The sequence below is a fragment of the Bubalus bubalis genome, chromosome 3 (genome assembly GCF_019923935.1).
Source record: "Bubalus bubalis isolate 160015118507 breed Murrah chromosome 3, NDDB_SH_1, whole genome shotgun sequence".
In the NCBI taxonomy this organism is placed as follows: domain Eukaryota; kingdom Metazoa; phylum Chordata; class Mammalia; order Artiodactyla; family Bovidae; genus Bubalus; species Bubalus bubalis.
Window position 1 is genome coordinate 132095795 of NC_059159.1, and position 22511 is coordinate 132118305.

Here is a 22511-nt window from a genome sequence, read left to right on the forward strand (position 1 = left end):
CTCTGGGTTTCTGGAGACACTTGGGATCTAGACTCTGAGGCCAGAAATTAACTTCTAGGAGCAACCCACTGTAATGGGTAAGAGCCAAGTTTCCATTTCCTTGGAAATTCATAAATGAAGACGCTTCCAATTCCTTGGAATTTTATAAAATTTATAAAAACACATCAATCAGGACTTTCCTGATGTTCCAGTGGTTGAGAGTCTGTGCTTCCACTGCAGGAGGCATGGGTTCAATCTCTTGTTGGGGAACTAAGATTCCACATGGCACATAGTGCAGCTCCCTGCCCCCCCCAAAAAACACCAACAAACACATCAGTCACTATGGCTAGAAACACCCAAGGACTCAGAGCAGAAACGCTGTGCAAAATACAGATTCCAAACAGAGATGCTGAAGCAAGCAGGGCCATGGCTCATGAATTAAGATGGGCTCAGAAACAGGCAGCAACCTAGGACTTGGATGTGCAGTTAGAGCAGAGGCTTGTTAGATGATTATGAGGATAATGGTGATGGCGGTGGTGATGATAATGGTGGTGATGGTGATGAAAATGGAGGCGATAGTGGTGATGATGATGGTACTGGTGGTGACAGTGATGATGGTAGTGGTGATGGTGATGGTGATGGTGGTGGTGGTGATGGTGATGGTGATGAGGATGGTCGTGATCATGGAGTTGATGACAATGATGGTAGTGGTGATGATGGTGGTGGTTGTGGTGATGAGGATGGTGGCAGTGGTGGTAATCATGATGGTGATGGTGGTGGTGATGATAATGATAGTGGTGATGGCGGTGGTGATGATGGTGATGAGGATGGTGATGATAATGATGGTGGTGGTGACGAGGATGGTGGTGGTGGTGGTGGTGATGATGGTGATGAGGATGGTGGTGATAATAGTGGTGATGACAATGATGATGGTGGTGATGAGGATGGTGATGGTGATGATAATGAGGATGGTGACGGTGGTGGTGGTGGTGGTTGTGGTGATGAGGATGGTGGTGGTAATGGTGATGGTGATGATGGTGGTAGATGGTACTAATATTTACTGAGCACTCACCATGTTTTGGATTCTGTCCTAAATACATTGTTTATATTAACTCATTTCATCACCCCAACAACCCAACAGAGTGGACCCCACTGGGGACCAAGGATAAAGTAACAGCCCAAAAGAGGAACCAGGACTCAAACCAGACAGTCTGACTCACAGCATGATTTTGCTGAGTTTCTGAAGTTCTTTCAGGAGAGTCAGGGGAGGAAATCCTTTGCTGGAAAGAGCAGCGGATTGCTCTGGAGAGAGCTGAGCCATTGAAGTGCCTATGTTCTCCATCATCTAGGGGTGCTCCCTCTGCCTCCTCCCTCCTGGAACATCTCCTGCTTTCTGCCCATCTAAGTAGAGGTCTGCCTTCAGGGAGCACTGTGAGTCCTTTGTGGCTCGGCTTGAGCAGCCTCACTCTCATCTGCAGCATTTACTTTTTACATCTTTCTTTCTTGCTTACAAAGCAGTAAGCTGCAGCTTCAGCCTTAGAGTAGATTCAGCCTGCGTCTCCTTGGGAAGTGACAGAACCTTTCTTACTCCACTTTCCCCATCTGTAAAAGGCAATAACAATGTCTCTCTTGCAGGACTGGGCTTTTGAAGATTGAATGAGACCAATTGTGTCAAGTTACCAGGGACTCAATAAATGATAAGAATTACTGGGTTGCTCAAAAAGTTCATTCGAGTTTTCCTGATATTATCAGGATAATTTCTTATATATCATCACCTATTTGTTAGTGTAAAATACCTTTGGTGCTATTTCTTGTTTTGTCCACTTGAGCTAACTTCCTAGAGAGCAGAAACACTTACTAGAAATGTCTGTGGAAGAAATGAATTCTCTGTTCCAGGCTCCAGCCCAAACAGTACTCAACAAATGTGTATGGATTGCTAAATTCTGAGACTGGACAGGAGAGAAGAGATTAACGCAAGAGCCTTAACACTTTAGACTCCAACTAACAACTGCTTGGAGCTTCCCAAGTGGCTCAGTGGTAGAGAATCCGCCTGCAATGCAGGAGACCCAGGTTCGATCCCTGGATCAGGAAGATCCCCTGGAGAAGGAAATGAAACCCACTCTAGTATTCTTGCCTGGGAAATCCCATGGACAGAGGAGCCTGGTAGGCTACAGTCCATGGGGTTGCAAAGAGCTGGACATGGCTTAGAGATTAAACAACTGCTTAGTCTCCTTCTGGCCTAACCGATGTAAGGCCAGAAGGCTGTCTCTAGACATCTGGCGACGAGGCCTGGGAGGGCAGTACCCACTTTCCTGAAGCCTGCACATTCATGGCACACCAGAGCAGAGTGCAGAGATGGAAGAGCCAGGATTTCTTACATTCTTCCCTATACCACCCAGTTTTGCTGTGAGTCGAGCAGGGTATGAGGTGTTACTAAAGAATACCAGCCTGGATGTCCAGCTGAGCTCGCCCAGGAGTGTCTGTGAGTTCCTAGCTAATTTTTGTTGATCTGGATTTGATCCGCTGCATCGTGAACCCCAGCTTTGCCCTCATCCTGGGTTCTGGACTGTCCATCCACTCACTATGCCTCCCCCACCTCCACCTTGGCCTTGCTTTTCCCCAACCTGAACCCTGTGACCACAGGCCTGGGGCAGGAGAAGGATGTGAGACAGAAGCCATGGCCAACCTCTCAGAACAGTGTTATGGACTTTGGACCCACAATCAACTGTAGGCTGTCATTAGTTTTTGAAGATCACAGTAGAATAGACTAGGACAACGCAATCTGTTTTTCATGTTAGCCATGTTTCTGGAGACTTTTGTTTAGGCTTTACGTGTGTGGCACATGCTGTCAGTATTCCTGATCAGAGATTTCAGGCCTGCTGAATTTCAGTCCTTTCAGGATCTGAAAGGGACTGATCTCGAGCTGCTCCATCCAGCACAGTGGCTGCTGCCTCACTGAGTCCTTGGAATGTGGCCAGTCCAGACTGAGATGGACTGCAAGCGCAAAATGCATCCTACATTTCCGAGAGTCAGTACCCCACCTGCGAACTACCTCATCAAGAGCATTTATGTTGATCAAATGTTGAAATCATAATACTTCGGAAATATATATATTATTAAAGAAAATAGATTGCTTTAAAGAATTTCACCTGTTCCTTTTTATTTGTTCTTTACATGGCTACTAGAAAATAACATTACATATGTGGCTTCAAAGAGTTGGACATGACCAAGCGACTAAAACTTTCCGTTTTATGTCTATTGGATAGCGTGGGTCTGGAGTGTTAGAATTTTCTTTTGGCTGCACCGCTTGGCATGCAGGATATTAGGTCCCCAGCTAGGGATTGAACCTGGGCCCCCTGCAGTGGAAACACAAAGTCTTAACCACTGGACCACTAGGGATGTCTGGGAGAGTTGGAAATTCTTGACCAAGTGGTTGTTCAGCTGATCCTGCTTGTACAACTGAAACTCATTCATTCATTCTTGATAAAATGAATATCCCCAGAGCACTATAGGGCTTCCCAGGCTGCACTAGTGGTAAAGAACCTGCCTGCCAACGCGGGAGACAGAAGAGACGTGGGTTTGATTCCTGGGTGGGGAAGGTCCCCTGGAGGAGGGCATGGCAACCCACTCTAGTATTTTTGCCTGGAGAATCCCATGGACAGAGGAGCCTGGTGGGCTACAGTCCATATGGTCGCAAAGAGTTGGACACGACTGAAGCAACTTAGCACACACATACACAGCACACACAGAGTGCTATAAGCTGGGCATGGGGGGGAGGCGGGTATGTAAACAGCGGGAATCCAGATGTGTTCAGGGATCTCAGAAAACAAAGCGCAGTGCCTGACTCTGACCTAACATCCACACTGGTGAGAACAGGAGGCTGGAGCCAGACAGAACGTAAGACACCATGAACCCAGTGAAGAATCTGAGGCCCAGAAGGTTGCTCAAGGTCACTAAGCATGTAGGTGGCAGGGCTGGGACCAGGACTCAGATTGCCTAACCTGAGCCCTTGCCCTTTCACCACCGTCGCTGTAGGTGTGGTAATTTGGTCCACAAGCCACAGCCTGAGCTGAGGACAGACCCTGTCTGCTCCTCTGTGACTTGACATCGAATGTGGACTTTTCCCTTCCTGTCTACCAGAGGTGATTTGTCCAGCGTGGCAGCAGGTGATAAATCATCCAATGGTTCTTTCAAGGACAGCACTGAAAATGCCAGCTGTCTCTTTCTCCAAGAGTTCTGTGGGCCCTTGGAAACGCTTGGCTGCTCTGGGCAGTGAAATAATTAGGTCAAACAGCACACACCCATGAAAAGTGGAATGTTTATGCCATCCAGTGCTTGTCCACTCCTTGGAGTCAGTGGTCTCTGTCCTGGGGGCCTTGCCAGACCACAACAATGCACTAGCCAATGAGTACAATGGACTCTGGGGCTATTTGAAACCCAAGGGAGCCACAAGGAGCTCACCACAACAGGGGAGGAGGAGGAGTGTCATGTGGGATCACTACCAGCTGGCACTCAAAGTTCAAGTCCATCCAAGACCCTCAAATGTCAGTGGAAATACCCGGGAAGCTTGCGGGGGTTGGAGAACGGAGATAAGAGATGCTCTGAAGGTAAGCAGGATGAGACAAGGTGGGGACAAGGGAGAAACCTACACCCGAGAGTTAGAAGATGTAGGTTTCCATGCTTCTCTGCCACTAACCATGGGTGTGGCCTCAGACTTGCTCTCTGGAGCCTCAGATTTCTCATCTCTTGGACCAGATGACCTCTGAGCTCTTCTGCAGCAATACCATCTATGATTCTAAGATTCTCTTGGGTCCACTGGCTATTATTTCCTTCAGGCTGTGATCAATGACCTAACCATATTCCTTTCTGCAGGGCGACGGCCCTATGTCTGACAGCGTGGAAACATCCTCTCCCCACAGGACAGGACAGCCCACCCTCGCCGGCAGCTCACTCTCCTTCCTCCCCACCCTCTCTAAACCACAGCAATCCCCGGGCTGCAGCAGCCTCCCTGGGGGTCAGTGGCGAGAAGATTCCAGATGACTGGTCTCCTCTGCTCAACACAGTTCTATGGGGGGAAGGCTGGACGCTCTCTGGGCTGCAGACTCTGGAGCGAAGATTCCATTCTCTGCAGGACAGGGGCTGACACCGAGCAATGGCCTTCACAGAGCTCGGGAGAGGAAGTTTCCTACTATGCTATCATGTCTCATTTACAACATTCCTCTCAACAGGGTGACGGGCTTGAAAGCCTCCTATACTTTTGCTCCTTGCTCAGAAGAAAGATTTGTTTGGGACACTTAACAAAAGCCAGGCCCCTTTTTTTCTTAGCAGCTCAAGACACTGGGAGAAGTGCAAACTGTTCCCAACCTCTGGTGGCAGGGAGAGAATGTTCATAGCACTAACCTAGGCGGGGAAAGTAAGATTTGGAATTCTGTGCCTGGGGTGGTCCACAGCCTCATGAATTCCCAGTTCTTCTCCTGGAGAAAGGGCCTGGAAATTCCAGCTTTCTCAGTGGGGCCCTGGGGAACACTGGGTTAGGAGCTGGGAAACCTCTGTTAGAATATCCAATGGTTGCTAATATGTTGTCTTATCTTGGTTGTTTACTTCCTTCTCGGGGCCTCAGCTTCCAAATCCATAAAATGGGGACAATGTTCTCTAACGCCCTTCCAGCTTGAACTACCTAGAGAGAGGTATAGGACTGTCTAACAGAGCAGGGGTGCTGGATATGTGGGTGTGCACTCTGTCATGTCTGACTCTTTGTGACCCCATGGACTGTAGCCCGCCAGGCTCCTCTGTCCATGGAATTCTCCAGGCAAGAATACTGGAGTGGATTTCCATTTCCTACACCAGGGGATCTTCTCAACCCAGGGATAGAACCCGCTTCTCTTATGTCTCCTGTATTGGCAGGCGGGTTCTTTACCACTAGCACCACCTGGGAAACAGGTGCTGGAGGGAAGAGGCAAAGCCAGAAGGGACTGTAAAGGACAAAGCCAGCCCAGGCTGGGCTCCCATGTGATGCTTTCTGTGAAGAGAGGCCAAGGAACACTCTCCCCACGCCTTACCTTGCCCCAGCCGGGAGCCCGTGATGGCCTCTTTGGCACTCCCGAAGCCCAGTTCTCTGCAGACCACGCTGGCAGACACCAGGTCCCACTTGTCGTCGCAGACGGTACCCCATTCTCCATTCTTGAGCACCTCCACGCGGCCCTCCCCGACGTTGGCACCACCTCTCAACCGCACCAGTGGTTGCTGAAGAGACACACCGTTTTGCTGAGCACAGCCTACTCCCCTCTCTTCACGATGCCCCCTGGCTCCCCACTCCAAACCCAGGCACCAGACTGGGAGCTGACAGCGCTCCATCTGTGTGAGCGTCTGTGGAGGGATGGGAAGCGCGCATGCTCACTGTTCAGCTCAGCTGCATGCTCCCTTTGCAATCTTTGTCCTGGACCACTGGGCAGCCCCTCAGGGACTCTCATCAACTCCTCATCCCACTCCATACTTGTTCTAGGGCCTAACCACTAGTACTTCCCTCCACTCCCTCACTCCAGAACCTGAAGTTCAGCACTATTGAAAGACACTCCTACCCACAAAGTCTGCAGATTCCAAACGGATCCTAATTCTATCAGACGTGTAACAGAGTGCTTGTCCAGCCCTTGGGGAGATTCCAGGGCACTAAGGTGATCACACTGCAAGAATCCTGCCCTGCAGGCCCATGAGAGGCAGGAGAAAGAAGACAGAGGGTGAGAGGGCGGGGCCTGACCAAGGCAGCACAAAGGCAGCCAAGACTTGGAGTTCTGCCCAGGCAAGGGGATGGGGAGCCTCCCACTGGTTAAGACCAACATCTGTCCTGCAGCTGGACTTCTGCCTGGTCACCACTCCTGCTTCTGCCACCCCTGACTCTACTCCAAGCCCAGACCTGGCCAGCCCTTCAGGAGATACAGCCCCACCAGACATTCAGAGAGATAGGTGGTTACAGTTTGTTGTTGTTCAGTCACTAAGTCGTGTCCCACTATTTTGTGACCCCATGGACTGCAGCATGCCGGGTTCCTCTGTCCATGGGATTTCCCAGCAAGAAGACTGGAGTGGGTTGCCATTTCCTTCTCCAGGGGATCTTCCCAAATCAGGGATTGAACCCCCATCTCCTTTGTCTCCTGTATTAGCAGGTGGATTCTTTACCACCATGCCACCTGGGAAGCCCAGTTATAGTTTAATTGCCCCTAATTGCTCACCATCGGCCTTGAAGCCTTAATAGTATTATGGGATTTATTTATATTTGCACAGGAGTAAGACCCACTCTTCCCAAGCATCTTAATCCCACTGGATCATACCTTACAAGATAGGAGATGGGTCATTTGACTCCCATCTGCCCACATATCCTGCTTTGCATCAGTTTCTGTGTGTGTGTGTGTGTGTGTGTGTCTGTGCATGCACGCATGTTGGGGTGGGCAACTCAGAAGGCTGTGAGGCTCTGAACTATTGATTCTATTTGATTCAATACAAAGGGAGTGTGGGGTAACTGTGCAGCACTTCTGCGTGTGGGGATCAGACCAGAGTCACTGTTCTACTTTGCCTCTGCAGTTCACAGCCCTGGACTCCATCCCACTCACTGATGGAGGCATCCCATGTCCATCCCATCCCTGAATGAGGCAGGCCTGGTTGGTGGTGGTGTCTTTCAAACATTAACATACACCAGTCACCTTGAACTTCCCTCATGGCTCAGTCGGTAAAGAATCTACCTGCAATGCAGGAGACTGCAATGCATGAGATGCGGTTCAATCCTTGGATTGGGAAGCTCCCCTGGAGAAGGGAATGGTAACCCCCTCCAGTATTCTTGCTTGGAGAATCCCATGGACAGAGGAGCCTGGTGGGCTACAGTCTACAGAGTTGAAAGTGTCAGACATGACTTAGCAACTAAAACCACCACCACCTCTAAGAAAACCACCACTAGTCACCTTGAAAGCCAAGACATCGAACAAGCGCCTCTGTCTCCATCTTCCAGTCAAGGTCTGCACCCCAATTTACTGACCTTGGGTAATGACCCTGGCACTAGAGGGAGAAGAAAAGAGGGACAGGGAGGGGCTGCAAAACCCCTAACTGGCTTCAGGAATCTTTATTCTAGCTTTAGCAGAACACGACAAATACAACTGCTGGATCCAGCCAGATGGCTGTAGAATCATGACCTTTCCCTTCCCCCACTTCCCTTCCCAAGCTGCCTAGCCAGATTCCAAGGTCCCCTTCCCATGGAGCGGACCATCCGTGACTCAAGCTTGTGGGAGGCAGAGTTCCAAGTAACCTCACCCCATCTAGCAGTGGCCAGGCAGATACAGCTGGCCCTGGAGGAAAAGAAAGAAGGGAAAATGTGATGTAAGCCTCGCTTGATCTTTTTTTTTTTTTTAATTGGTTTGGTATAACTTGATTCCTCTGCTTTCAACCACACAGTAAGAGGAATTCCAAAACAGTAGGACCTGGTATTCTGGATGACACATGAGGCAAGCTCAGAGGCTCAGCCTGAGGCTGTGGAAAGGATGTGGCCATCAAATCATGTGGCTGGGGGGGCAGCAAGGGGCCGTGGGGGCTGGCACTGTCCAGGTGTGCCTGTGTGGCCTGCCTGCACACGTGAGATGTGTGGTCAGGTCCGTGCAGTTTGGACGCCCCTGTGGGGCAGGGCTGAGGGTGGGGGAGGGCTGGCTGCTGGCCAGAAGTGTCTGGAAGACACCCCAAAGAGTTCCCACACCCTCTGGTCGATGCCTGGACTTGCTGCATTCACCTCATGCCTTTTATTTAAGGCTTATTCTTTTGTCCAAATACACCACCCCAGCCTTTCCAAATACAGCACCCAAAGCTGTTTATCTGGTTTCTGCATCACCCTGTTTCTACTGGACAAGTAGATAGGGGATCACTCCCCATTCATGAGCAGGTTGACAGATGTCGATGGAGAGGAGAGATTGGAGAGGGAGACGGGGTGAGGGGCTTCCCAGGTGGCACTAGTGGTAAAGAACCTGCCTGCCAATGCAGGAGACACAAGAGCTGTGGGTTCGATCCTCGGGTCAGAAGGATCCCCTGGAGGTGGGTATGGCAACCCACTCTAGTATTCTTGCCTGGAGAATCCCATGAACAGAGGAGCCTGGCGGGCTATAGTCCATAGGGTGGTACAGAGTCAGACACGGCTAAAGTGACAGCACAAACGCACGCATGGGGGAGAAATGGGGGAGGGGCAGCAGATGCGGAGTGGGGCTGCCTCGGCTTGTGGACGGGCTGTTACTACCCTCCCCCCAATACCAAGTCCCAAGTTTCGTCCGGCACAGGGCGTCATTCCTTAGTAAATGATTAGCTCTCTTTCCCACACTATCCCTCTACTGTTCCCACCCACTGGCCTGGATTAGTAGTTTCCAGAACATGCATGTCACAGAGAACCTTTAGGGATATGTGCGAAAAGGAAAGTGGGAAAAAGATGAGCCAACTAGTGATTTCCAAGGGAAGAGAGAATAGCGCACTTTCTCTTCTTCAGGGGGGCTTCCTGGGTAGCTCAAAAGGTAGTAAAGAATCCCCCTGCAATGTGGGAGACCTGGGTTTGATCCCTGGGTTGGGAAGATTCCCCTGGAGGAGGGCATGCCAACCCACTCCAGTATTCTTGCCTGGAGAATTCCCACAGACAGAGGAGCCTGGTGGGCTACAATCCATGGGGTCGCAAAGAGGAGGGCAATACTGAGTGACTAACATTTTCACTTTCTTTCACTTTTCTTCTTCAGAGGAGTCATCAAGCCTGCCTTGGCCGGGACAGCTCAGCGGTCCTAAGGAATCAGTCAGCTGAGATGGGGATGATAATTCAGATGTGCATCCACACCTCTTTAATACATCTCCCCCCACATGCAGGTACTGATTCACAAACATACAGTGTGATAACAGGCACAGATAACATAGATGTGCTGATGACATGTTTCCATTTACAGGAAGTCCCCTATGTACGAACCTTCAAGTTGTGAACTACCAAAGGTGCGAACTTGTGTTTGCATGTCCAATTACGTAAGTTAGTTCAAGTGTCCAGCGTCTGTTGTCACACGGCTGCATCCTCTGCAAGTGTTGTGCTTTTCTGTACTTTCCTATACAGTACTATATACAAAACAGTAGTAGCTGTTTAGTCACTCAGTCATGTCTGACTCTTTGCGATGCCATAGACTGTAGTCCACCAGGCTCCTCTGTCCATGGCATTTCCCAGGCAAGAATATTGGAGTAGGTTGCCATTTCCTTCCCCAAGGGATCTTCCTGACCCAGGGATCGAACCCTTGTCTCCTGCAATGGCAGGTGAATTCTTTATCACTGAGCCACCAGGGAAGCCCATAGAATATAGCAGTACTATATTTTTATTTCAAGCCTAGGAACTGATTGTGTTAGTTGGGTACCTAGGCTAATTTTGCTGGACTTATGTACAAACTGGATTTTTAACATACTCTTGGAACAAAAGTCATCCATATATATAGGGACTTACTGCACTAACTCTGTGAAAGCTTTTAAAAGTTGTTATTCTTTCTGATGCAGAATAAGTAAAACCTGTTTGAAAACCACTGTAGTTGATTTCTTGTGCTTTTGAGAGATGGACCACGTTTCTAACGGCTCTGAAAGTGAGTGTTAGTCCCTCAGTCGTGTTTGACTCTTTGCGACTCCATGGACTATAACCTGCCAGGCTCCTCTGTCCATGGAATTCTCCAGGCAAGAATACTGGAGTGGATGGCCATTCCTTTCTCCAGGGGATCTTCCAGACCTAGGGGTCGAACTCATGTCTCCTGCATTGCAGGCGAATTGTTTTCCCATCTGAGCCACCGGGGAAGCCTGCCAAGGGCTCTAGGATGCTTGATTTCTCAGAGAATCGCGCAGGAGCCCCTAGTTCTCACCCCGACCCTTCATGCCGGTCCACAGACAGCACACAGAACCTGTGACGGTCAGGAGTGAGGCACAGCCCTCTCGCGGGTGTTTGTCCACCACAGGGGGACACTAGTCTCAGAGTTGAGCAGCACTGCCAGAAGGACAGGTAAGGGTGCTCATGTTTGGGGGCAGGCTCCCAGCTGCTTGTCACATCCCAGCAGCAGCATCTATCAGTGAGGCTGGCCCTGACAAGTATCCTGCATCTTCCTGCCCTCTAGAAAAGTGGTCTGAGTTGCTGCCGGTTCTCTTGGCGGGGGGAGAGGGGGTTCCCTGTCTGATCCTTTAATCACCAGCCCACCCCTCCAGGTACCAAATCTGCCACCCCATCCTCACCTCTGGCTTATAGGCTTTCCGGAATCTTGACGGTCCATCAGGACTGAAGACCTGGCCGGGCACACAGCTCACCACAGCCGGAAGCCCATTCTCACAGGTGACGTTCTTGACGGGGTCCAGCGACACCTGAGGGCCCAACTTGCAGCTGGAGATGTGGGCCTCTGTGCCTGTGCAGTCCATGGAGTATGGCCAGTAGCGCTGCTTCTTGCGGGCGGCAAACATCCTGCAGAAGACGAGACAGGGCAGGTGACCAAGACATCATGGTGCCCACCCCTCCCTTCTTTCACAGCTGGGCAACTGACCCCTGCCCGGGGCCAGTCACTGAGGTAGTGGAACCAGATAGACATGGTCCCTGCTCCTGCAGTTTAGTCTTGCTCCAGACAGGGCTCTGCAGGGCATGTCTGCCAGCACTCACTGGTCATGCTGGGCAGTGGGGAGCCAGACTTGGAAGGGCAGTCATGGCTTCCTGCTTCCAGGGAGCTCACATTCTAGCAGACAAGGGTCTAACTCAGTGTGTGTGCATGCTAAGTTGCTTCAGTCATGTCTGACTCTTTGTGACCCTATGGACCATGGCCCACCAGGCTTGTCTGTCTATAGGATTCTCTAGGAAAGAACTCTGTAGTGAGTTGCCATGCCCTCCTCCAGGGGATCTTCCCAACCCAGGGACTGAACCCAAGTCTCTTACATCTCCTGAGTTGGCAGGCAGGTTCTCTACCAATAGCGCCACCTGGGAAGCCCCTAACTCAGTGTAGTGACATATGATACTAATGCCTATACAAGCAAAGTGTAAAAAGGGATCTTGGAGAGACAAATACAATGTGATATCCCTCAGCCAAAAAAAGAATGAAATAATGCCATCTGCAGCAACATGGATGGACCTCAAGATGATTATACTAAGTGAAGTAAGTCAGACAGAAAAAGACAAATATCATAGGATATCACTTATGTGTGGAATCTAAAACAAATATTACAAAATATATACAAAACTGAAACAGACTCAACAGACATAGGAAACAAACTTGTGGCTGCCAAAGCGGTGAAGTGGGGAAGCTACCCTTCCCTCTCTCTTGTCCTGGGTCTTTGAAGTCTGTGTACTTATCGGTGATTGGCAGAATCCAGTGAGACGCACTGCTGCCGGACTGCCCAGAGGAGGGGCTGCCCAGGGTAGGTTGGCCCCAGATGAACAGAAGCAGAGTCCTGTCCCTATTGGTCTAGCAGGCCTGGAAGTTTCTGCTTTGCCTCAGAGTGAATGGGATGTGAACAGAGAAGAAGGATAAACCTGACAGATGCCACTGATATCTCTCCTTACCAAAAACTGCGACTGGTAGTAATTCTATTCTATGCGTGCAATGACACAGAATCCTTGAAAGAAAAAGGACTATCTTGGAAAGTTCAGGGTTTGTGCTCAACATAGCTACAGCCAGAGCACAGAACTACACAGGAGGACTGTTAATAATCCCAAGAGCCAGGGCTTCCCTGGTGGCACAGTCGATGGGAGCCCACCTGCCAAGGCAGGGGACACAAGTTCAATCCCGGGTCTGGGAGGATTCTACATGTTACGGAGCACCTAAGCCCATGCACCATAACTACTGAGCCTGTGCTCTAGAGCCTGGGAGCTGCAACATCAGAGCCCATGCACCCTAGAGCCTGTACTGTACAACAAGAGAAACCACTGCAATAAGAAACTTTCGCACTGCAACGAAGAGTAGCTCCCACTCACCGCAACTAGAGAAAGCCTGTGCAAAGCAATGAAGACCCAGTGTAGCCAAAATAAATAAATAAGAAGTAAAAAAGAATTCCAAGAGCCATTGGCCCTCCCCACTCCCTGGAAGGCCCCTGCACTTGGAAACACAGCCTCCAGTTTGTTTCCCATGACACTCGCACATGGGACAGAACACACTTGAGGTGGCGGGTAGGATATTATAGCTTGTTACGACACTCCCACAGTCGGGCGAGCAAACACTCCCAGGGGATGTCAGGCGCACAGGGAGTGGTCAGGTCTCACTGGATCGGAACATCTAGCTCCCAGTTTTCAGTGACCACCAGGCTCTCCCAGGAACAGATATACTGAGCTCTCAACACAGAATGAGGTTCCCTCAGCAGACAGAGCTGCTCTTCCTTCCCCAGAGAGACCCTCTGTCCTCTGATGTCAGATCACAGGAATGCAATCCTCCACAGGCCTCCACCAGGGTGGCCCACCCCGCCCCCATGAGTCACTCTCACAGGCCACTCCTCCCCCACCCCGGGACGAAGACATGGGGATGCAGATAGGAGGCACTGGGGAGGATGTATGGGCTTCCTATGGGGCTCTAGTGGTAAAGAACCTGCCTGCCAATGCAGGAGACATTAGAGACGTGGGTTCTGTCCCTGGGTTGGGAAGATCCCCTAGAGAAGAGCATGGCAACCCACTCCAGTTTACTTGCCTGGAGAATCCCATGGACAGAGGAGCCTGGTGGACTGCAGTCCATAGGGTCGCAGAGTCAGACACGACTGAAGTAGCTTAGTGTGCACATGCACACGTGGACAACCCACTCTAGGCCTGATGGTGGGTGACTGGAGTTACAGGACAGCCACTGGACAAGTGGGAAGCATGCTTGAGAAAGAGGTATCTAGGCTGATGGCTGGGTAACACTGAGCTGAACTGATTCCACTGAAATTGAGAAGTCCTCCTTGCTCTCCTCCAGCCAAGGAGCAAACCAGACCTGGTAGGGATTCTGCCAGCTCTGTGAGACTGTCTACTTCAATTATGCATTCTGGAACTAGGGAAATAACCACAATGTGGGTTCCGGGACCCACTGAGCCCTCTGTGATATGGACCTGCGCCAAAACTCCACTGATCACCTGACGTCCATACTGACTGTGGCCACAAGGATGTTTGGGTCCCTGGAATCAGGGTCCTTTCAGAGCCCGTGTCCAGTGGTTCCTGAAAGTTCTGATCATTTCCTTTTCTCCAGTGTACAATGCAATGACCTTGGTGAAAGATCATAGGTCCCTTCGGGTAAACGACTAACAGTGTACACTTCTGGCAGTGTGCCACAGGGTGCCACAGTCCTTCTTCAAGGAGACCTGGCCTCCTCTTCATTCAAGGGCTTATAGGTCTGTAAACTTTCTCAAGTCTGGACATTGAGGGGCTGGACCTGTTTTTATGATACAGATCAGATTTTTGTTCTCTTAACCTAAAACTCTTCTGCTTTTACAGATTGAATAAGTATCAGAGAAGCTTCTTATTTCACTTCTGGGAACACTATGAGACAGCCAGCTAGATCAACTGGCCAACCCCACAAGTCTGCAAGGGCCAGTCTATTCTGATTGCTGCTTTGACTCTGCTGGCCACTCAGTAGCCACGCCCATCTTGCCTTTGGCCTTGGGTGCTGTCACCTGGCCCCTGCCACCCGGGATCTAATTACCCCCGCTGCATTTAGGTTTCCTGACCTGCAGTGACTGCAGCCCCCACCCTGAGGTCTGGCTTACAGAGAAGAGCCCTCAGGGAGCACTTAAGAACGAACCAGGGAGGGAGGGATTCCTTGGAGGTCCAGTGGTTAAGAATCCTCCTTGCAATGCAGGGGACACGGTTCGATCCCTGGTCAGGGAACCTAAGACCCCACAAGCTGTGGAGCAACTGAGCCTTCAAGCACTGGAGAGCGTGTGCCGTAACTAGCGAGCTTGTGCACCGTAATGAAAGATCTCGCATGCCATAGCCAAGACCAATGCAGACAAATAAATAAATAACTATTAAGATAAATAAATAAAAGAACCAGAGAGGGAGTCAGGGCTCCCCTTACAAATTTATTTCTCTCTGTCATGGTCAAACATCTGCCTTTTGGACCCTCCCAGGATCTTAGATGACAAATCCGTGGCAACATTCTAGTCTCCCCAAGCTTCTGAACCCCTTTCTCTACATGAAACCAAGGGGATCCAGCATTTCTAATTTGGTCTGGTGGGCCTCCTTTTGGTCCCTGTTTCAGCCAACTCACCAAAGCCTTAGAGTCCTAACTCCCGAGATGCAACATGAGATGCAGTCTCTGTTCAGTAATCTTGTATCAATAAATCAATACCAATAATGGGATCTTGCTTTAAAAAAAAGAAAAGGACTACACAATATTCCTGGTCTGGGAGATGGGGCCCTGTGGCTTCAGTTTGATCAATTTCCAGGTACATGTACCACTTCCCAGTCCATGAGAGGATCATCTGGAGCCCAGCTGCCAAAACGGACCTGAGGTCAGAGATCCCGATCCCCCTTCAAAAGCCAGAAGATGACTCTGGTCCACCCGAAGTTGAGGAGGAGGTTTTCAGAAGCCCTCTGAACAAGCCATCCATGTGTTGCCTGGCCTCGGGCACCTCGTCCTGCTGTGGAGCAGGACTGATGGCAGCCTTCCCGCTTCCAGGACTGGGCGAAGACCTGTGCCAGGCTGGGGACTCTGGTGGGGCCAGCAGGTAGGAAGCCTGTCAGGGGAAGGGATCTACTTTTCTTGGCTTCAATTGGAAGGAAAGGCTGAGAAGGTGTCTCCAGGGAAGGAGCCAGCCAGCTGACGGGAATTCTGTAAACTATTTAGAGAATGGGACCACCCTGCCTGCTCCCATCCCACCCTGTGCAAACAGGAAGATCTGGGCCATGTCTGGGGTGGCTGGAGGCAGGAATCACCACCAGGCAGCTCAGCTGCCAGCACTCACCCTCATGGTGGACCAGAGGCTCTGACCAAAGGAGCCAGGCTGAGCCCAGGAAGGAAAGAAGCCTGCACTGACCCCAGGGATCGAGAGGAAGAGTTGCGGCAGGGACCCCTGTTTCCTGGCCGGAAGCCACCTCTCTCCTTGGCTTGAAAGGGAAGAGGTAGTAAGCACTCTTGAGGAGGGTGGACCCTGCTGCTGGAGACCCGGGTTTGGATCCTGAATCTGCCACTTCCTAGTTTTATCACCTCTCTCTGACTTCATTCCTTTAGCTGTAACATAAACCCCTTTCTAGAATTGTGAAGCTTAAGTGGTTAAGAGGGCTTCCTTGGTGGCTCAGATCGTAAAGACCCAGGTTCGATCCCTGAGTCAAGAAGATCCCCTAGAGAAAGGAACAGCTACCCACTCCAGTATTCTTGCCATTGGATCACAAAGAGTTGGACACGACTGAGCGACTAACACTTAAGAGACTAAGAACAGAGCCACCTGGCATGTAGTCAGTGCTCAGTAAAGCAGATTATTATCCTTATTAGAGGAGATAAGAAGACCCCATGACCAGTCAATACACTAGCCTGTCATGGACTGAAAACCCTTCACCGGACACCCCTCCAGGCAAATTACTCTAAGTCTCCTTGTCATCTACCCTTTCCCTGCCTGGGGAGATATTAACTTTGGAAACCATAACTGCATCGCAAGATTAACTCAGGATGAGTGTAACTGAATCCACTAGATCTGTTTCTCATTTTCCTAACAGTTGCAGATTTCTTATAATAATCACTTCGAGGGGGCAGAGGACAGAGGTGGCCCCGGCCACCGCATTCTATGTCTGCATCTCCGTTGCTGCGCCGCAGATAGGTTCATCAGCACTATCTTTCTAGATTGCATATATATGGGTGAATATTCCATATGAGGTCAATGCAGGCTTCTCTGGTGGCTCAGTGGTAAAGAATCTGCTTGCAAGGCGGGAGACACAGGTTTGATCCCTGGGTCAGGAAGATCCTCTGGAGGAAGGCATGGCAACCCACTCCAGTATTCTTGCCTGGAGAATCCCATGGACAGAGGAACCTGGCGAGCTACAGCCTGTAGGGTCACAAAGAGTCTACTGAGCACGCACACATGCATACCAAGCTACTGCAGAGCTGACTTAGGACAAAATGGGGCCAGAGTCCCGCCACTCAGAGTCCCTGCCCAGACTCCTTACTTGTACACTTTGGTGTTGTAGGTCTTCTCCCCAGGGAAGCCGAACATGCCGCAGACCACGCGGGAGTTCTTAGCCGTCCAGTGCTTGTCACAGATCTGCTTCCACGTCTTGCCCTCCTTTACCTCCACGTAGCCCTCTGTCACCGGGGTACGCTTGCGGAAGGCGGAGAGGATGGCTCGGATCCGGATGTCCTCTACTTGGATGTTCATGTTCTGGGAGGGTAGGGGGTGGAAGGAGATGGGTGATCTTCCTAGTCTGGCCCTGGGGAGGTGATGGCAGACTGGGCTTATCCTGAGAGTCTGCCTGCCTCTCCCCTCGGGCTCTTGGGGGGGCTGTGGGTGCTCCACAAGAGCACACAGCACATGCAGTGGGGCTGCAGGAACCAGAAAAGAAGGAGCAGGGTGACCCAGGCAATCAAAGACTTAGGGGACCCCAGCGCTCCTCCTCTATCCTATCAAAAACACCAGAGGGCAGCAGCCTCCTCATGCAGGGGTCTCAAAGAGCAGAGGAGAGAATCATGCTCCTTGAATGCTGTATTCTAGAGGCAAAATCATTCAGACGCTTGTATTTTACTCCAAAGCATCTGCGTGCAGGCCTGGGAGTGAGTGTGTGCCTTCCCAGCAATCTGCCTGTAAAACTGAAATTTTGGGCAGATGAGCCCCAGATACCCTGAGCTGGTGGGGCCACGTTGCACACTGCCTCGTGTACTCCCCTCATGTCAGCAGTCTTTAGGGTGAAAAGCCCGAGGAGAAAGGGGAGGGTTTGGAGAGAAGGGGGAGGGAAGCAGGTGTGTGCCTGGACCCAGGCCAGCCAAGTAGGAGGAGCAAGCCTGGGGGCCAGGAGGTAGGGATGCACACAATCATGCAACTATGCCAAGGAAAGGAAAGGAAAGATTCTGAATATCCTGAGGCCCTCGTCTTGAAAGCCCCTGTTCACCCCTCTCCTCTCCCCATTTCTGTGGCAGTGAGCGAAAAGGCAGGAGCCTGCTAGGAGGATGTGGAGAAGGCTGGGGGTTGAAGGTGGGCTCCTCTCCCATCCCCTGACACTGGGCTGCTCTGTCCCTGCCCCTAGCCCATACCTGAGCCCCCAGGGATTTGGTCAGACAGGGGGCCTCAAGAGGTCACGCTGGATGGAGGAACAAAGGCCTACCTGGAATTTTCCAGGATGATATCTTTTATGTTTTTCCAAGGTTCTCACAAATCTGCCCCAAACACTAAGGACGCTCTAGAATCTCTCACTTCCAGCCCGTCTTCTTTCTGGCCCTGCCCAGTGGGGCCACCACCAGCTCTCACAAGGCTCCCCAACTGAGTCCCTGCCTCCCTGCTCTCCTCCATCCATCTGGCACAGGGCCAGCCCCCAGAGGACTCCTTCTAAACCACAACTAACCTTGTCCCTTGGCTGACCACACTTATACCTCAGTCCCAAATGTATAGCCAGCTAGGATGATGCTGGGAAAGATTGAAGGTGGAGAAGAAGGGGACAATAGAGGATGAGATGGTTGGATGGTTATCATTGACTCAATGAACATGAGTTTGAACAAGATCCGGGAGACAGTGAAGGACAGGGAAGGCTGGCATGCTGCAGCCTATGGGGTCGAAAAGAGTCAGACACGACTGAGCGACTGAACAACAACAATAACAGGACAATAACAAGTACCACTACTTTCTGGGCATTTTCTCACTTAATTCTCAAACAGTAGAGGTCTTTATAGTTAGTGTCATCTCCATTTTCCAGATAAGAATACTGGGTGATTCCAGTGATCTCCCAGGACCACCGAGAGGCAGAAAGCACCTGAGATTTGCTGTGTGATGCTCTGAACCATGCCAGTTGGGACTGGGCAGGGGCGCTGGCAGAGAGGAACCCAACAACCTGGGTGCCCACACCCCCGTCCAGCCAGGATGCAAATGAACTGGGAGTTTGAACAGAACCATTATTTGGGTGCCCAGGGATTCAGGTCTCCTTGCCACTGGCTTCAGGGTGCAAAGCCAGGCCCCATTTCCCCAGTCCGGCGAGGTGGTGGAAAGTATGTTGGCTGGGGTGGTGGTGGGGGGGTGGCATCTAGCCCTGGTTCCTTTCCATGCAGAGCGGAAGGAAAGCCGCCAGTGCCAGGATTATGTTTGCCAGCCTGGATCCTTGGATCCGTTACAGCTCCCTGTCAGGCCACAGGGCTCGCGCCACCAAGACACATGGACAGGAGTGAGCAAGAAAGGGCTGGAGGTCTAGACCGGCTCATGGACCAGCCCCCTCCTCTGACTTAGCACATCGGGAGGCCAGGCTGGAATTCCAGAGTGTAAGGAATGTGTGATGCCCAGAAGGAAAGTTACCCACTGTGGCATTGGCCCTGAGAGCTGCACGGGGCAGGCAGGCTGGGCAGACTTGATTAAATTCACAGATCCTCCCCCTCCTCCCCACCCCCACCCCACCCCTTTCCCCCATCTCGGCCCATGGAGCATCAGCTCAGCTGAGATACAGAATGTGAACCCAGAGGGAGGAAGGCCAGGGTAGGGGAGCTCAACAGACCCTTGTCTTAAGGCAGGGCAGTGTCCCCTCAGCAGAATAATGACTGGTGGGCAAGCTAGATAGGGTCCCAGATGCAGGAAATGAAGCTCAGAGGAGAGAAAGTGCTAGAACTGACGTCACTGTTCTTGTGTTCCCACTGACTCACGGCATGTGTGTGTGTGGGCACTAGTGTGTATGTCTGGAGTCACGAATATGTCTCTCTGGGTGTGTGTCTCTGCACATGTTTGTGCGCCCACGTATGTGTCTCTCGGGGAGCTCGCTGTTCCTGTCTGTCCGTGTGCAGGCGGATGTGCACATGTCTGTGTGTTGCGTGGAGTGTGTGTCTGTGCGTGCGGTAGAGGAAGATCCAGAGAGTTTCCTTGCAAAGCCCTGGGACAGCAGTCAGGCAAGTTGCTTCTCCTCTTCTCTTTCCACAGAACTAATTCCTTCCCATCATCTTGGGCTCAAATCCACCTCAGTCAGTCATTCATTCATCCCATAAAATACAGTCTCTCCCTCCAAGGACCCTGCCAGCCTCCTCCCTATTGCCCAACCCTGGGGCCCTGGTTCTTCTCCAAATCATAACGATTACGTGGGCCCTCATTCATCAAATGCCAGCCAATTCATTACGCGTCAGGCTCTGCACTCAGAACTTTGCGTCCATCCCCTGCCTCAGTTCCCATAGCAACCAGTGAGAGGCTAATGGTACACCCTGACTACAGGCGAAAAGCGAGGAAACTTGGCGAGGTTCGGCATCTTCTCCAAGTTCACACAGCCAGTAAGTAGATAAACAAGGGTGAAAACCGAGTTCTGACTCCAAGTCCGTGCCCCAGGCTCGCCACAATGGGCCTCTGGGTCTTCACCCTTCTGCCTTCATCCCATCCCTTGCCGGCTACTGAGAGGACACACGTGGGCCTGGGACTCAGCCTTCTGAGGCATCCTTTGGGGGTCCGCCCAATAAAAGCCCACATTTGAAGTCCACCCTGCACCCCGCCCAGAGAAGCTATGAGTCAGGCTGGAGTGTACGTGAGATGCGAGGGCTGCTTCCCAGCTGCCCTTGGACTCAGGCCAGGGGGCAGCAGGGAAACCCTCAGCAGCATGCAGTCAGGGCTCGCTGCTGGCTAACGAGCTCACGGGGGCTGTTCAGAGAGTTCTGTGTAGGAAAACACACGTACACACACAACGGCCCTCCTGACCTCACCGCCTTGGAATACTTTCCATAACCGCAAGCAGTAGAATTTTTTCCCCCCAGAAGTTCAACTTCAAAAGAGCAGTGAAGATTTGAAACACTAAAACCTATACATATTTTTCTTTTCTAACAGAAGTCTCTTTAGACTTGCATGTTTCACATTTAGCCCAAGAGCCCAGAGGCCGTCAATATATCTGGCCCCTTTTAAAACTCGAAAGTCTGAAGGTTAGCCCTCCGGCCAGAGACCGGAGTTCACCAAATTCTCCAAAAGGCTTCCCTCCAAGGAATTCACAGAACTTTCTGGACTTGTCCTACTCAAAACTCAGCACATCTCCAGGGAGGGTCTGAGCCCTGGGAGTGACTACCACTGGCTTCCAAAGAGGAAAATCAGGGTGCCCTGAGGCCATAACCTGCCCTGCTGTACCTAGTCGGGTGGTGGAAAGAAGGGCTGGTGAATGATCACCAGGGCTGGTCTCCCAGTCTTGTGCTTGAATGACATTTCACATTTTCAGCATCTGTGAATGACTTGCAGATTCCACAGTGTGACAGTCTGGGGCTATTGCCAAGGAGGAAAGATCACCAGTTTTGAAAGTCTAGTTGGGGATTGCATCAGGGAAAGATTCAGGGGGAGGCAAGGCAAGCAGCCCTCTAAGGACGCACCTCACTGCTGAAGGTCGGCACTCAGCTCATCCCCTCCTGTGGAGGGCATGTTTCCAAGAGCCAGATCTTAGTCCAATTCTTCCCCTCCCTTCCTCTAGAAGTTATTTAATTATGCAATTAATTACTTAATGTATCAGACCAAGCCTTCCCACCTGAGAAGTCATCCGTGGAATGGTGTTAGGTGGGAGGATGGAGAGGTAGTGGTCCACCATCATCCCACCAGGACAGACGACTGGTTCATTCTGCATGACTGCTGCTCACTTAGTAAGCCCCTTCCCTCTACAGCTAACAAGTTCCTGCAACTTGCTCTTAAAGGCCTTTATTTATTCAGCTATTTTCTAAATTATTTATTTAATTTTTGGCTGTGCTGGTTTTCACTGCTGCATGGGCGTTTCTCTAGTTGCCGAGAGTGGGGCTACTCTGTAGTTAGGGTGTCCGGGCTTCTCACTACAGTGGCTTCTCTTGTTAAGGAGCATGGGCTCTAGAGAGTGGGGCTTCAGTAATTGCAGCAGGTGGGCTCAGTAGTTGTGGCTCCTGGGCTCTAGAGCACAGGCTCAATAGTTGTGGTGAATGGGCTTAGTTGCTCTGTGGCATGTGGGATCTTCCCAGACCGGGGATCAAACCTGTGTCTCCTGCACTGGCAGGCAGATTCTTTACCACTGAGCCACCAGGGAAGCCCTATGTGGTGTGAGAATTGTGGAAGTAAGAGAAGAACATCACAATTCTGTTTCTTTGGGGCAGATGAATGACTGAGCCAGTCCTCCTCAAACGTGGCTGGCATATCCATCCAGCTGAGCACTGTGCACTCATGTGTTTGGCTCAAAATCTTCCCGTGGCTCCCTGAGGTCTTATACTCCAGGTCAAGAGCCTTCCTGATCAGACCCACCTCATCCCCTCCCTGTCCTTTCTCCAGCCTTGAGCATCCCTTGTTGCCAGGCCAGCATCCCTCTTTTAATGCCAGCATCAAGCTGCTTCCTGCAACCCTTTTTTGCTTTTTCTCTACCAATGAGCATCCTCCTGACCCTTAGAAATAATCTCACTCATTCAATCATTTGAAGAACACCAGCTGAA

General features: G+C 51.1%; 1 protein-coding gene across 1 annotated transcript in view; it reads right to left on the reverse strand.

The window, feature by feature from the left end:
• Positions 1-22511, reverse strand: part of LOXL2 (lysyl oxidase like 2) — a 112430-nt gene that overhangs the window by 36220 nt on the left and 53699 nt on the right. The window contains exons 4-6 of the mRNA XM_006069549.4: positions 17093-17304; positions 11227-11449; positions 6039-6222 (exon numbers count right to left, since the gene is read on the reverse strand). Coding sequence (XP_006069611.2) covers positions 6039-6222; positions 11227-11449; positions 17093-17304 — 619 coding nt within the window. The remainder of the gene's footprint in view (positions 1-6038; positions 6223-11226; positions 11450-17092; positions 17305-22511) is intronic.